Source organism: Clarias gariepinus, chromosome 7, assembly GCF_024256425.1.
Source record: "Clarias gariepinus isolate MV-2021 ecotype Netherlands chromosome 7, CGAR_prim_01v2, whole genome shotgun sequence".
Lineage (NCBI taxonomy): Eukaryota > Metazoa > Chordata > Actinopteri > Siluriformes > Clariidae > Clarias > Clarias gariepinus.
This window is the reverse complement of record NC_071106.1, coordinates 10,211,023-10,228,607: the sequence shown is the minus strand read 5'-3', so window position 1 is coordinate 10,228,607 and position 17,585 is coordinate 10,211,023. Positions and strand designations below refer to the sequence as shown.

General features: G+C 40.2%; 1 protein-coding gene across 3 annotated transcripts in view; it reads left to right on the top strand.

Moving 5' to 3' along the window:
• The window catches only part of kirrel3b (kirre like nephrin family adhesion molecule 3b), a 229,674-nt gene that overhangs the window by 172,556 nt on the left and 39,533 nt on the right, over window positions 1–17,585 (top strand). For all 3 annotated transcript variants that reach the window (XM_053501084.1, XM_053501083.1, XM_053501082.1), the window contains exons 4-5: window positions 2,207–2,364; window positions 13,478–13,628. In XM_053501084.1, coding sequence (XP_053357059.1) covers window positions 2,207–2,364; window positions 13,478–13,628 — 309 coding nt within the window. The remainder of the gene's footprint in view (window positions 1–2,206; window positions 2,365–13,477; window positions 13,629–17,585) is intronic.

Genomic DNA, 17,585 nt, shown 5'->3' with positions numbered 1-17,585 from the left:
AGATGGAGCCAAATACAGGGCAATCTTAGAAGAAAACCTGTTAGAGCTACAATGGAATAGTTTAGATCAAAGCATAGTCATGTGTTAGAATGGCCCAGTCAAAGTCCAGACCTAAATCCGATTGAGAATCTGTGGCAAGACTTGAAAATTGCTGTTCACAGACGTTCTCCATCCAATCTGACTGAGCTTGAGCTATTTTGCAAAGAAGAAAAAATTCACTCTCAAAATGTGCAAAGCTGTTAGTGACAAAAAAGGTGATTGTGCCGTACAAAGTGTTCACTCAGGTGGACTAAATACAGATGTGATCTGATCGCATTCCATATTTTTATTTTTTTTTAAAAAGTTGTAAAATCATGATTTTTTTTTTTATTTTGTTATCCCTATAAAATAGATTTATACTTGTGGTTGTAATGTGACAAAATGTGGAAAAGTTCGAGGGGTGTGAATACTTTTGCAAGGCATTTAACTATTGAACCTGATCTCTGTCTTCCAACAAGAAGTAGTTTAGCAAAAGAGTAATACGACACCTAATAGCCTTAAGTAGCCAGAAGGATTTTCCTAGAATACTGTGCGCACGCACTGGAGAAAAGTATGGTTTTAAAAAGCTGAAATAAACAATTATTGCATTTTTTTATTCAGATCTGAATTTGTATCAGATCACAACAGAATCCATTTATTCTGAATAATATGTATTGCAAATCGTACATTAGTGATAACCTTCTAGAAGGGAAAAACCTATTATTAATTTGTCAGTGGTGGGGGTAAAAAATTATAGTTTTCAGCCTTATTCTTTGGAACGTGAATTTGTTCACTTAAGAGACAGAGAGAGACATGTGGGAGGGAGAAATTGAGAAGGAGAAAGAAAGAGAGAGAGAGAGAGATAATGCACAACTCATCAGTTTTCACAGATAAACTCATCATCCTATCTTTGAGAGCTTCCAATCTATATTTATTGTTTCAATCCAACAATATTATTGACACAGTAGGAAAGCTGAGAATTTATTTGCTCGGAAAGCAATACCACCCCAAAGCAGCCGAGAATCAAGTTTTTGACCAAAAAATCAGGTTTCTGCACAAGTGGACCATTGAGATTACTGACTCAAAATGATACAGTATGTCACATACAGTATAATAATGAAGCTACTATTAAAATCGCATAGTGAATAAATTCCACAATAGGATTATATCGCTTTTTACTAATGAGACAAAATAGATTAGTCTTACTCACTGCCAAGGAGGCTCTTAGATTGAAAAGACTCAGTGGAAACATTTACCAAATCTATACATAACCTTATAACAGGATGGGTATAATATGGTTAAGGCTTTGCAACCTCTCCACAAAGGATTCCATTATAAACCCTTTATGGAGAAAAAGAACCAAAAGAACCCTTGGCATTTTTCTCTTCTTAGAGTGCAGTGTTGGTAAGGCACATGCCATAGAGGACATTGATTTAATGTTAAATTATAGTTATTAAGCAATGACAAGGATTCATTTTTATGCGTTACATACTGTACAGTACACTGCTCGGTGAAAGTCAAAGTAAAGTCGCACACTCCAATATTTCATTCGATTGCCTTCAGCTTTCGGATTACGTGAAAAAGATTCCTTATGCTCCCAGAATTACTCTTTCATACTCCTGGAATACTGTATATCTGTGCCATTAGGGAGGAAAAACTCCATAGATGTGATAACCTGGTCATTGAGTACATTCAGGTCGTCAGCAGACTTTATTTTATTGCCAAATAACGTTGCTGAGCCTAGATCTAAACAACTGAAGCACCTCCAGATCATGGGGCACTATGCATGATCTATATCCTTCTTACCATGATGCACCCATCACTCTGAAATAGGGTCAATCTGGACTTAACAGAACACAAGACTTTTTTCTCTTGCTCCAAAGTCCAATCTCCAGTCTGACTAATGGCTATGCAGCTGTTCAGTCCAAATCCTTGAGTTCTCCATTGTGTGCAACAATCACTAAGTTTGACATGAAGGGAACATCTTCAAAGTGGGGAACTTTTTTTTTTGGTAACATGACATGCTAGGTTTTTTATTTTTTTTATTTTTTTTATTAAGATGAGTAACATGTTGCAGAGATCCGTATGGAGCACTATTGACTCGAGTAGTTGAGCAGATGGATATCCCCCAGAGCTCTGCCACTCACTGACATGCGTGATGTGCTTTCTTTTTTTTCCCATGATGCAGTTCCACCAGATAACCCAGTTATTGATGGAGGCCCTGTGGTGAGCTTGAGAGCTGGAGACCCACTCAACCTGACGTGTCATGCTGACAATGCCAAGCCTGCCGCCTCAATCATCTGGATTCGAAATGGGGAGGTACTAAATGGAGTCATGTACTCTAAGGTCAGTACAGATTTAGCTCTTCCTAGGAGCTCTCATAGAGTAAATGCACCTTTAATCCCCATCATGAATATCAAAAATTTATAAAATATTTAAAAGAAAATAATAAGATAATATTAATAATAATAAGTAATTTTTGATTTCAATTGAACACTGATGCTTTCATTTATTTCCTTTACAAAATGTATTGTGGTTTTAGTAAAGCTTGGCCTCTTGTGCCACGTTTGTGATCACACGCGCCATCTGTTAACCTTCAATTTAGCCCTCAGCTTCGTTTGATTGCAGAGAAATCCCAGGAAATCCAGCTCACAGCTGCTAAATGTGTCAACAAAACAAGCAGATGGCCAGATAAGGCTGAGCGCTGGTCTTCTACCATAATTCAGATCCATTCGGTTGTGCCTCCACTTATAATCGTTCCACCACCTGGAACTGTCCAGGCACTATATTACAATAGAGTGTTTGGATATGTGTAGCAATCTGGGAGAATACATCTTGAAGCAACAGGAACATCAAAAATTATAAATATGAATTTGACCTAAGAAACTTGGTAATTATTTTTAACCTTTACTGGGTATCAGTCTGCAAAGATTGTGTTGCGGTGAAAGCCATCATTCTGCCTAAATATGTCTAAAACCTTGCTAAGTGCAGTTTTTTTCTTACAGCGAATGTCAAGTTTTTATCAATTTCTGGATATGTGCGTGCCATAGCCCAATCAATCCAGCTGATTTATCGTACATAGTGACTCTTTTATGTCTTGAACATCCATAATGCTCCTGTGCTGTCACATCATCACAACTGGGTGATTAACTTTTCCATCACATTCAGTACAGAAAAATGTATAGAATGCATATATATATATATATATATATTTTTTTTTTTAGGAATTTGTGAAGAGGTTGCACAGGCTGCCACACAGTGTAGGTGTGTATGAGCATATGCTGTATCCAGGCCAGGCTAACCAGTCACAGCTCCCTAAGACGTACACATCGCCAACAGCAAATTATTCCGATAGCATGATATTTTCTGCCATTCAGCATTCGAGTTCTGCCCCCCCCCCCCAAAAAAAGAAAAAATAAATTCAGGTAGAGCCTCCTTCTAGCCTCTAATCACCACATCCTTGGCATTTCCATATAAATGAGCAATGCAAGGCCGCCCTTTAGGGCCTCCCTCTCATCCTATTATAGGCTTTTTTTTCTGGATGGGAGATAAATGGCATCGATCTGGCCGGGACGAAGAAGTGACAGTTTACCCATCATGCAGCTGCATGCAGTCGTTAGCGGTGGTGTCGCTAATCAGATGGCTTCCTGCGCCTGGCAGCAGTGCTGGTATAGGAAGACCTTCTGCGTGGTGACTGATGGAAGCCGTCCAAACTCCTAATATCTCTCTTCATAACATTAAAAAGCACTGCACTCAATTAAGATTTTAAATGCTTACTCTGAGTAATGGAGGCCAATATGGAGGATAATAGAGCTGTGTCTGTCTGGATACTGCAGACTGGTGGGCATGTCTTTGAACCCATAGCTCTGTCTGGAAATACTTATTATCGCTATTTAATATACCGTACTATATTCGCTGGTTAATCTATTCATTAATTAATAACCGGGTAACATCATTTATACAGTAAATGTTGTGTGGGGTAGACAAGCAAAGGTAAATAAAAATTATAATAATTATCATCATCATCATCATCATCATCAGTTAGTAATTACTGAATTAACATTAATATTAATTTAAACACGGTGGTTGAAATAACAACGTATCATCAAAATTAATATAGGTAATTATGACTTCTTATAGCTAGTCTGTTTGACCAGTCACTTTGATCTAACGAGTTTAATCCAAATGTTAAGCCAAATACGCAAACTATCCAAAAGTATTTAAACACCTGACTGTTACAGCCATATGTGCACGTTGAACATCCCTCGAAGAGACAACTCATTCCCTCCTCTGCTGTTATAATAACCTCTACTGTTTTTGGAGCATGACTGTGGAGGATTTTGTTCATTCAGCCACAAGAGCATTAGTGAGGTCAGGCTGTGATGTGCAGTCAGTGTTTCAATTCATTCGAAAGGTGTTAAGTGGGGTTGAGGTCAGGGCTTTGTGAAGGCCACTCAAGTTCTTCCAATCTATCTTTGGGAAAGCCATGTCTTTATTGAGCTCACTTTGTGTACAGAGGCACTGCCATGCTGGAATTGACAAGTTTGTGCCAATTCACTTACATGAAAGGAATCCAATAGCATATACTTATATCAGCCATAACAATATGACCACACGCCTAATATTGAGTAGGTTCCCCTTCGCCAGCAAAACAGAAATGACCTGGGTGTTCTGACACCTTTCTTTTGGAACAAGCTACAGTATCTCTTCTATTAGATCTGACTACACTAGTCAGCCTTTACTCCCCACATGCTTCCATGAGCCTTGGCCACCCATGACTCCTTCCTTGGATCACTTTCGGGATATGTCCTGACCACTACAGTCTGGAAACATCTCACACTGGGAGCAACAGTTTTGGAGTTGCTCTGACACAGTTGTCTAGCCATTACAATATGGTCCTTCTCACAGTAGATACATTTTCAACACCTTGTTACAATGGAGGCTAGAATATATTAGGCAGCAAGTAAATCTTTTTTCCTGAAGTTGTTACGTTGGAAGCATAAGAAATGGGCACGCATAATGATTTGAATGACTTTGAAAAGGGCCAAATTGTGATGGCTGGAGGACTAGATTAGAGCAACTCCAAAACTGCAGCTATTGTGGGATGATTCTGGGCTGAAGCGTTTCTGTGGAGCGAAGGCTGGCCCATGAAGTTGATCCAATAGAAGCGCTAGTGTAGATCAGATTGATGAAAAGGTTGAAGCTGGTTGTGGTAGAAAGGTGTCAGAACACGCAATGCATCACTGTTATGGCGGCAAAAGGGTGAGAACTACGCAATATTAGGCAGGTGGTCGTACGGTTATGCCTTAAAGACATTTTGTATAATAGTGTGGTTTAAACTTTGTGGAAAGAACCACATATGAATGTGATGGTTAGGTGTCTTTACACTTCTGGTCTAATAGTGTATGTTGACCCAAAGATAATGTCTCTTCGACACAGTGTGATCTTTAGAAATTCAGAAATAATATGCTTTATGGAGCTCTAAAATTACTTTTACATAATGACCCTATATTCATATAGTTGGTTTATTAAATCTTGTTCAACTTTTCTTTATTATAGTTAAAATTGGGTTCATCAGTTGCAAAAGCCAAATGGCAAGCTATATTTACAGAAAACATAAGGGGCAGTGCTGGGTCAAGGTTGCTGATTAGAGAGTCAGAGGTTTAAGCCCTGTATAGCCGGGTCAAAACTATTAGGCCCTTATCCCAATGCCCCTTACAACCCAGCCACTGCATGCAGTGATGATTCCAAGCCCAGTTAGAACATTCGAGGGGTGTTACAGAAAGGGGATATCATTTGATATAACATAGGTATATAATTATTCTTAGCAGTGGAAATCTTAAGCATTCTTAAAAATACTGGTTGAATAATCATATAAAAATAGCCTATATAAAGTATATATAAAATTTTAGAAATACTTTGTAGTAGCTAACTAAAATGATTTCCTGGAGATCCTGATCCTGATCAGGCACTATTGATGCTCTAATGTCAGTGTAATCAGGATAAATGATGTGAATGGGATCTGCATTGACTGTGTGTGTGTGTTGTTAGGGATTGCATTAACGACACTCGTGCTTTCAAAAGACTTCACTTTACATGAATGCTCAGTGATCCCTCATGCTTCACTTTCACCTCCCTTACCATCTGAATAGCTAAAGGGATTGGGTATGAGTGCTAATTGAAGTGCAGGAGATCAGAAAATAAGCTGCAATAAGGCTTGTGCTTGTAGTTCCTCTGTGAACACAGCAGAATATTTTTAAATTAGCAAAGAGGCAAAGAGGTGTTTTTCGAGATTAGAGGCTTTAGTGTGAGCAGCATGACAGATGGGCTTTGTAGAACAAAGCTCAGTAACTATCAAACATGGCAAACATACAAAAATCAGCCATAACATTAAAACCACCTGACTAATATTGTGTGGCCTCCCTTTTGTGGCAACCAAACAGCCCTGACCTGCTGGAACATGGGCTCCACAAGACCCCTGAAGGTGTGCTGTGGTATCTGACATCAAGATCTTGACAGAAGTCTGGTAAGTTGAAATGTGGCACCTCTGAGGATCAGACTTGTTCATCACATAGATGTTTGGGAGAGGGCAAAGGACAAGTCAACAACTGAGAATCTTCTTCTTGTCTTTTGGCTGTTCCCTTTCAGGGGTCGCCACAGCGAATCATCTGCCTCCATCTAACCCTATCCTCTGCATCCTCTTCTCTCACACCAACTAACTTCATGTCCTCTCTCACTGCATCCATAAATCTCCTCTTTGGTCTTCCTCTAGACCTCCTGCCTGGCAGTTCCAACCTCAGCATCCTTCTACCGATATATTCACCATCTCTCCTCTGAACATGCCCAAACCACCTCAATCTGGCCTCTCTGACTTTATCTCCAAAACATCTAACGTGGATTGTCCCTCTGATAAACTCATTCTTAATCCTATCCATCCTTGTCACTCCCAAAGAGAACCTCAACATCTTCAGCTCTGCTACCTCCAACTCTGCCTCCTGTCTTTTCTTCAGCGCCACGGTCTTAAGCCGTAGAGCATTGCTGGTCTCACCACTGTCCTGTACACCTTTCCTTTCATTCTCGCTGACACTTTTCTCCACCCATTCCAACCTGCCTGTACCCGCCTCTTCACCTCCTTTCCACACTCTCCGTTGCTCTGGACCGTTGACCCCAAGTACTTAAAATCCTAAGTCAACAACTGAGAATACAACTCTGTTATGTTTCTCAAACCATTCCTGAAGAATATTTGCAAGTGTCGCATGGTGCGTTATCCTGCTAAAAGAGATCACTGACTATGTTTTAACAGACCGGTTTACCTCCTTTCATTGCTCCATAGTCCAGTTTTGATGCTCATGTACCCATTGTAGACATGTTTCCCAGAGGACACGGGTCACAGGCAGAACTCTTGACTAGTCTGTGAAAACACAGACCCACAAACAGCGAGCTGTGATCGTTTGTCTGTTCTGACCCCCTTGTAATATATTCAACATGAACTCTTTTGTGGTAAAGTAACACTTCTGAAGGATCAGACAAGACAGGCTAGCCTTCACTCCCAGTGCGCATCAGTAAGCATTGGGCGCTCATGACCTTGACACCGGTTCACCATGTTGTACATCCTCGGATTACTTTTTGCAGATACTAACCACTGCATACTAGGAACACCACACAAGACCTGTGGTTTTGGAAATGCTCTGACCTAGTCTTCTAGCTATTATAATCTGTCTCTTGTAAAAATCACTCAGATCCTTACGCTTGGCCATTTTTAGTGCTTCTAAGCACTAAAACTTTAACAACTGGCTCTTGACTTGCCTCATAATAAATCCCACCCCTTAACAGGTTCTGCTATAACAAGATAATCAACGTTATTCACTTCACTTGTCAGCGAGTTTAATGTTATGGCTGATTGGCGTACATCGCCCCATCTAATGCTAATCTCAAGCCTATAACTAGCTTTATAGCTATTATAGGAGGAATTACCAGTTATATGATACCTATAGGAGCTATAAGCTGTTCTGTAGCGTATTATAAGAGAAATAATCACTCTTGAATCATCTGGTATTTTGCAGGTTATAATAGAAGATCGGTTTATTAGACAAGACAAGATGACCTATGTTCTGTTTTAGTTACATAAAATGATAAATCGTTCCTGATTATAGACCTACTTTTCCTTTTTGAAAGGCCTTTTTTGAGTTTCTATACTCCAGGGTAAATTCATTTAGTATCCTTTTCTGTTCTCATATCCACCCACATGCCTTCAAAGTCCTTTCTTTTTACCTGCCTCTCAAATTTCATTAATTCTCCCACCCTTTATTTTCACCTAACCACTAATATAATTAACGGCAAAGCTTTCATCGTAACCTTCACCATGAGACGATCTCAGGGACGGGAAAACTGTTGCCACTCTAATGAACTTTATTAGCACTCTGAATGAATTTTTCATGACACAGGGTCAAGCAGAGAATTTTGGAAGGTTTGGTTGTAAGACGACAGTATAAGTGGAGATATATTTAGCACATCTGACCCCTTCTATTAAAGCTAGAAACATCAGTCCATTTCTCTCTATTGTCAAGCTTATTACCCTCACTGGCTTGCTGCCACTGAATTAAAGCTGGGAGATGGGAAAAGTAAAGAGGCATTTAATTAACTGTGTCGTAAAATGGTGGAAATTAATCAGAACTTGAGGGGCAGGGATTAAATTAGTTAATCAAAGAATGACTTCTGACCCCAGGATGAGGAAGTAACCATAACTTTCTTTTGAAGAATAAAAAAAGGACAACGTCATTGCAACAACCTATTGTTTTAAATGGTGCAGAATGTAAGGCCAGGGTAGTCTGTAGTTACAAATTTCAAATAACTTCAAACCATGTGTGTGTTCTGATTATTTAGAGATTTCTTTGCTTAACAGTAGAACGTAAGCTGAAGCTAAACTATTACCTCTACGGAAAACCCTTTGAAATCTAATCACCCTTCCCCATCTTTTAGATATCAGTTTTAATATTTTCCCTGTTTGCATATGGAGGTCCTCCTCATTCTTTGTAGCGGCAAGCTAGGTTAGTGGTTAGCACAATCGCCTTGCACCTCCAGGATCCATGCACCTCCAGGTCAGTGTCATGGAGTTTGCATGTTCTCCCCGTGCTTGGTGGGCTTCCTCAGGGTACTCCGGTTTTCTCTCACAGTCCAAAGACATGCATATTAGGCTAATTGGCCTATTAGTCGTTCCCAAACTGCCTGTAGTGTGTGAATGACAATCGGTCGAGCTGGCAACCCAACCCCTTAAATAAACGCCAGAGAATACGGATGGCTCCATACTGGGGAGTAACCATTGCCTGATGTGCCGGAGGGCACATGGATACCTCATTCTATTTACTTAAGCAATAATCACATGAGAGGGAGCGCTGTTGGACTGAATATCAGCATGGCTGTGATAAGCTCAAAGTATCAACATCACAACCTCAAGTGTGATATTGCTTTTAAATAACTGTTTAAAACAGCATTTGATTTTGATTTGTTTGTTTTTATATAGTTATTTTGCTCCACAAACAGAGCTGGCGACTGACAGTTACTATAATCAACAGGAAAGTAGCTTTGAATTCTTACTGGTACTGTGTACAGTAGCCAAAATTTGAGGAGAATAAACCATGGAGTTGGTGGACAGTCCTGTAAATCAAGTAATTTTACTTTATGGTAGCCTCAGCTAACTAACTGGGATGAATACAAAATAGTTCATTAATTCATCTTTCTAGACTGCTGGACTGCCAATCCATTGCTAGACACATGCCCACACACTCACACACTCCTCTGGAAACTTAGGAATGCCAATTGACCTAATTTGCATGCCTTTGGATTGTGGAAGTACCTGGAGGAAACTGACCAAGCAAGGGAAGAACATACAAACTCTACAAAGGCAAACATGAATCAAGTATCAAACCATCGCCCCAGGAGGTGTGAGCCACAGTTCTAACCACCACAGCATCACGCTGCCTTGAACCCCAAAGAGCGGAAAGTTAGTGCACTCCATGGGGTGTTTAATCCATTGTTTCAACACCTTTAGCAATCACCCTTATCCAAAATGACTTGCAGTCAATGCTTAAGGGCCCTGCAGTGACAAATTGGTGATGTTGGGCTTTGAACCCCACACAAAGTAGCACCTTTGTTTAAGGGTTAAAAATTATTAGAACACTCAAGAAGCAGGGTGATACATATTGTTAACCATGGTAGGGCTGTTATAGTTTTATATCAGCACTCACGGCATGCCTTGGTTGCTTTGCTCACATTGCTTAGTTGGAACGAACCGTTGTATAATTAACTTGAAAACTCAGAAAACAACTCAATTATACATTCACTTTCACTCCTTCATAGTCTGTAACGCTTCCTCACACATTCAGCATGCTATACTGTGTACTTGGTCATTCTGAGCCTTGAGCCTAGTCCATACCTATAGGCTCTATTACATAACCAGGTATTCTAATTTCAATACTATGGGCAATTTAAGAATGCTAATTAGTAGGTCTTTGGACTGTGGAAGAAAACCCACCAAGCACTATCTCCATGCACACAGACCTGAGGCGAGAATCTAACGCGGCCCTTGTAGGTGCAAGTCGACAGTTTTAACTGAGCCACTTTTGTATATATTAACACACAGAACCAAAACAGCATTAAACAAAGGCAAAATGCTGAACAAGTCTTGACCATTATTATCTTGAGACTATACTAGGTATGGAAGAAAAAATGCACGTCTGTGCTCATTATGTGCTTAATTATATTGTGACAAACCTGCTTCTCTTGACAGGTGTAAATTGTATTAGAACTGGCCTTTTTCTTGCTTATCTTGCTCATCTTTTCAGTTTATCCCGCACACACACACACACACACACACACACAAAGTAGGTCTGCTCTTCTCCTGACAAGCTTCTGGGCTTTTATATGAGAAATGATTAGTTTGTAATTGGAAGCTATTTTGGGCCAAGCAAAGGCTAAGCATTGTGACCCATTCCGTTTCTGCGTCCACGCGATGTTAATAGCTTCAGACAGGCAATGGGCCATGAGAGAAGCAGCACCAACTGTGTCATGAAGCATATTTTATCAGCACGTCTATTCACCGAGAGCCTGCAGCTCACTGCAGGGACTCCGAGTGCTGTGAGGCTCAGCGGAGGCTTTACTGTCTCCATCTGACTCACATCGCTCAGCTACTGGAAGTGGCAAACACGATTTAGGCTAAGCAGGAGGGGTTCTAGGCCAGTATGAATAAATTATGTAGTCAGTGGACATTCTTTTCTTTCTACGTTAGTTCAGGATTAACTAGGATGCTGGTGTTTTAGTAAATGGTTGTTTTTTAATTGGAGTTTAATCTTAGAATATATCAATCTGGACAACATTTGGACAAGTAAGCTACAAGGTTGAGATGCGTGGAGGTCTGTGTGCATGGCGATTGCATGTTCTTCCCATGCTTGGTTGGTTTCCTCCGGGTACTCCGGTTTTCTCCCTCAGTACAAAGACATGCAGATTAGAGTCACTGGCGTTCCAAATAAATTGAAGTGAGTGTGGGCATGCTTGTGTCCTGCAATGGCTTGGCACATCGTCCATGGTGTATCCCACCTCGTGCTTCTGTTGCCTTGGATAGGCTCCAGTCCTCCCGTAACCCTGTACAGTATATGATAAGTGGAATAGAGAATGTGTGGGTGAGTGGACAAGTAAAGAAAAGGCTCAGCAATCTCAGGTTTATTAATAACTCCTTCTTACGCCTTCTTATCTGGAGGATCTAATCAAACATTACACAAAGGTGCAGGATAACACCTTAGATGGGACACCAGTCACTGCACATTTATGCACATTCACACCTAGGGGTGATTCTATGTTTTTGCATGGGGTTTTTGCACCCATATACTGTACAGTAGACGATAGAAAAACATTGAAAACTCCATACAGATAGTGACCAAAGCTGTCGATTGGGTCAAACCAACCAGACTAATCATGTCGTACGAATGGTCATGAAGCACATTTAGTAGTGTTATAGCTTATAGTGTGATTGTGTTTTCTTTCAACTTTCCCAGAACATGCCAGTTGGTTGTTAGTGTCCCTGAATTGCCTGTTAGTGTGAATGATTGTGTGAATGTGTATTCATGGTGCTCAGTGATGACCAGCATTTGCATTTAAGGTCTGTCCTCATCTTGCACTTTGTGTTTTGAGATTCTTGCTCGACCATTACTCTGAATAGCATCATGTAAAGTGTTGACTGAGAACAGTTAAATGAATGAATTGCCACCGATTCGTGAAAGCGAGACTACTGTATGTTATATAATGGTGCCCAAACTTGAAATAAACATTAGTTTGTTTGTTTTTTTGTCTCTGATGAACAATTTTCGGTTGAACCATTTTGTACTTCGTAAAAGAAGGAAGGCAGAAGTGCTATATTTTATCCTTTGACACTTCCATCCACGCCCAAGTTCCCCCAAGTAGGATAGAAAACACCAGCTTTCATTCGGATCTTTATTATTTCTTTCTTTCTTTTATTAAAAAAAGGAGCTATGAAATAGCGAGGCAGTAATTGCTACTATTAGCAAGCTCACTGTCAATAGTTTGAACATGCTAATTATTAGCATGTAACTACAGCTCTGGTTCAGTCCATTATTCCAGGACTTTTCTTCTCCTGTGTGAGACGAGGGAGGAGGTTTTTTTTTTTTTTTCACTTTTAGAATGCGCGAGCTACAGATCGGTTCTCCGAGCAACTCCCACACAAGTCGACGCTTTTGGCAGGAATTGACGACAAGAGCTTAGATGTATAGCACAGGCCAGTGAGCTTTTAATAGGAAGAGGTTTTTAAGGAATGGAAAAGTAAAAAGGAATCTTTCCAGTGCAGTGGGTATTGCGGTGCATGCCGGGCTGTCTCAAGGATGTCATCTCTCAGCAGTTTGCCCAGAGCTCTATGGCACTGCCAATTTGTTCCGCTAGGTGAATCTTCTTTGCCCGCTCCATATCCAGTGTCTTTTTCTATCTGTTTATCGAAGTCATCACTTTCCACTGGAGCACGTACTGTAGATTCTGTAGAGTCCTTCCAGATGGCACTAAACAATGCGGTGAATGCGGACGAGCTTAGCGTTCCAGCAGAGTAAAACAAGATTGATTTCCTTTGTGGTGCATGACAAGCCATGCTCTGTACCCCACCCTCCAAGAAAAAAAAAGGCCTCCAAACAGACTGTCTTGTCTTATTTTTTTTGCAATCCATCTGCCCCTGTTATAGAGAGACGACAGACAGCGAGAGCAGTGGGGGGTCTCTGTTGTTTGCAGGGCATCTAGTAGGTGAAATGTTCTACTCCAAACCCAGGAATCGAGACGGCCTTTGACTGATGGTGGTTGTGTGTTCTTTGACCCAGTGCACACTCACTTGACAGCTCAGCTTAGTTATTCCCTGTATTTCATTTGCTTTACCCCACTGCTGATGTTGCTTTTACTTTGCTGTTTGCAGACTGTTTTTCGAGATGGCAGGAAGGAGAGTACAGTCAGCAGTCTGTACATTTCACCATCAAACATCGAGAGCGGACAGACGATCATCTGCCGTGCATCGAACAAAGCTGTCCCAAACGGCAAGGAGAGCAGCGTCACTATTGACATCCAGCGTGAGTACACTCTCTTTCTCTCTCTCTCTCTCTCTCTCTCTCCCCTTCTCTCTCTCTCTCCTGATGTCTGCCCCAGTTCTTTCTTCTCTGGCTTGAGAGCACAGCTAGTAGAGATTATGTTACTCTAATTGGACACGTAGCACAGGGAGGAAGGGTGCATCCAAATACACAGGAGACACCTGCTACAATTTGATACAAAAACATTATTCCTTTTTTCCTCTTCCTTTTTTTCACTTTTGTCTATTTCCGTACAATGAAATCTCACATTCTTCTAATTTCTAAGTCTTTTAACTCCTGACAATCACACTAACAAGGTAGCTATAACAGGAATGTCCTGTGTGTGCCACAATGCTAATGGACATCATATGGAGTTAATAGGGTTGTAAACATTCACTTTCCATTCATGAGTCATGACGATTTATTGTCGAAAACTATGAGTTGATTTGCATTTTTACTTATACTATACATTCTTAAAAAAAATAAACAAAAATAATTAGGTGTGTGTGTGTGTGTGTAATTTGCATCATCGTTAGGGAAACTTTTTTTTATTTTTTATAATAAATGGAACTTTTTGCCTTTGTTCAAATTTCACTCCAGTCTTTTATTATTATTATTTTTTTATCTCCATCAAACCCTCCTGCTTCCAGATTTTTACTCGTGCCAGGCAGAAGGCACCCAGCATGCAAAAATTCTCAGAGAATCTTTTTTTTTCCTTTTCCCAAAAAAATGCACTATTCTCCAAAATTATCAGAGCGAAAAAAAGCATCACCATTTTTCATCAATCCCATCCTCCTTCAGCACTATTAGCTATGACTAATAAAGCAGAAAAGGCTATTTAGAGATCCATTACTGTTGACGGCTCCATTCTTTTTTCGCACATTCCATAAGAAACGCTTTGAGAAAACGTGTTGGTGTTTAGCAATCATCGAGTTCCTTTCGGCTAAACTTTTTGATGAGCAGCTTTTGATAAGCTGGAGAAACGGCCGTCTGTCACAGGAAACAAAATAAAGGCGTTGTTGTGGTAGGGATTTTTTTTGTTAATTATTAAATCTTGGTAGATAATAGTCGTTTTTCACATCCAAACAACAAACAGTGACAGAAAAATACGGCAACCAGAACCAGTTTTCGTTCCAGTTATAATTATTTTTTTTGTCCCCCACCCCCATCATCATCATCGTGCCTTATGGATATATTGAGATGCCAAAACACTTGTGCTGGTGTCCACCTCCCACTTCCACTTCACCATCCCTTTTTTAATTAAGTCACGCGAGAAATGAAACATAGTCTAATTGAACTTTGATTCAGACGCGGCGGGCCTCTGGTTTACAAAGACTTGCTGATCTCTAATTTCATTTAATTCTTGTCTGGAAGAGAGGAGAACGAAATAGAGAGAGAGAAAGAGAGAGAGAGAGGGGGGAGGGATGAAATGCATTTAGATGCACAGCACAAACCAAGGCTTGTTGAAAGATTTTCAAAGCAGTTATAACGAATGTCCCTTGGCGAGAGGAAGGTGAGCACAAAAAGGGCCCCCAGAAAAGAGGATAATGAGCCTTTCACTCTTACAGTCACTTACCCACTCAGCTTTATTCATGACCAAATAACTGTCTGTCTAAGTAGGCTTGCGTTCCACGCAAAGCGTCAAGCACTAGAGGAATGCAAAGGAATCGGAGTCGTTGCTGACTTTCCGCTATTATGCACAAACAGGTGTTTGATGAATATGAATGCTGGAATGGTTATACCAAGGCAAGCATCACTAAAGCAACATCCTTGAAGCCACATGAGGGAGCTGGGGGTTTGGCTCCTCTTACCGAGGAGGGGTTGTGTTGTGAAAATTGATATGGGAAAAGAGACAAACTTCTGGAAGGAAGTTCCCACCTTCACATGGACACAGTGTTAGGATATTTTCTAAAATACATTAATTGTTATATAGTAATGCAAAATTGGGTATAACGTTTTATTAAATGACATAGGTGGTACATATTGTGCAGAGTGTTGAACGTAGTATAGATCAAAAGCGACCACATTAGCGCTATCTTCGAACCTGATTCTTATACCATCTTTGAAAATCCCCTTTGTCACAATTGATGGTCTGCTACTGCATGGCTTGCCTTTAATGCTGGTTTCCCCTTGTTCAAACTTTAAATATCAATAGTGTCACCCCTGTAAACATTATGTAGCGCAGTGGGAGACCATCAACCCGATCAACTCTGCTGTGGTGTTTAATGTACGGTATTCAAAGAGGGAGCACATTCAGGAGTCATTTCTTTTTCACATTCTGAAAAAGATGATTCTGCAATATCGCAGCAACTCCACTGGAAAATTGCAAACATTTATAGTGTAGGGATGCTCTATTGGATGCTCAGTTTGTCATATTTCCAGTTTAGGGCAAGGAGCAGATTTGTAATGATGTAGATCATTGGGCACAGCTGCTGTTTTAGCTCCTGATATTACCTCAGATATTGGATATGGGCAGGATTGATGGATAATCCCAAGTGAATGACAGTCATTCTTTTCAGCAGGAAGAGCAAAGGTTAAGTTGGCAGAGAGAGAAAGAGAAAGGGAGAAGGGGCAGGGGACAGAAAAATAGCCAGCTGAAAGTAGAACAGTATAATACGGTACTTCACGCCACTAAAAGTTTCAGTCGTGGTCCTCAGTACCGGAAAACGGCGAGAGCGACTGCCTGTCAAAACCCACAGTGACAAAAGACATCTGACGAGTCATTGTAAACAACACTTTATGAACTTACAGTAGAAACTGCTTTTAAGGTATTCTGAAGTTCATCTTGTTGTGTTTCGTTCTTTTAACATGAACAGAATTTCCACGAGCACTACGGTGTACAATCCCTTGTTCCATTCATCAAGCCACACATCAAGGCTTAATCAGGGGTTAGAGAGTGATTTAAGATTCTGCTAGCACATGACTAACCTCAGCACTTTGTTCACAGCTAACACGAGCTACAAAGCTAACCAGCCTATAACAGCCTGAGGCTGAATCCTGATTGAGGGCATTACTTGGTGTGTGGAACAAGGGATTGTACGCTGCACACAGCTCACTAGCTTCCACTCTAGAACCCTGGAAGTTAGTCAATAATCAATGGAATAAGTGGAAATACAAAGAAAATTATGAAATTTACAAGATTGTTCCCCACTCCAGTCACTCATCATTGCCCTGTCAACTATTATAGTATATTCTCCATAAAGCAGTGAGCAAGAAAACTAGACCCCAGATTTCTGAGCATCCTCTCACATCCTTTCCAATGACTGCTTGTTGATTTTTTTCCTCTTTTATTTAACCTTTTTTTTTAAATGACCCTTGTCAATATGATGTAATTGGCAACAAAAGTAATTAAGGTCTTTTTTGGGATTTTATTCCAGATGGAATCATTTATATTTATCTTTCTCTGACCCAAATCTTTCCCAGACTGACAGCACAGTAGAAACATTACTCACCTACTCACTTTACAGCTTTGCTTGTCAAATCCAATGCATTTTATGGCCTTATTTTCTCTCATTACCACTGAATCCTTTATAATTAGATGCATCCCTGCGCATCTACTTACCGTAAGCCCCCATTGCAGATTCTGACCCCGGGTTAATCAAATAAGCATCTAAACATAAAAATTACTAGCAAGAGCAAACGATGCATTGAATTGTAAAAGGTTACATCCCGCCCTCCTGTAGATTAATATCTGAATTCCGATGTAGGAGTAAATTAGTATCTGCTAGATAAATAATGGCATCGTTAATAATAATTGCTAGGATTTAAAAATAGAAATGCTCCAGAAAGATGAAGAAACATTTGCAGTTTGTTCCCCCAAGAGGGATTTTGTGACTTGGAATTCAGCAAGTTTTTAGAAACATGATCATGTTAGTCAAGAGCAGTCATATATCAATATGTCACACAGCACACAAACTGTAGTAAAATAAAAAAAAAATGTTGCATCCACTGCTAGTAGCA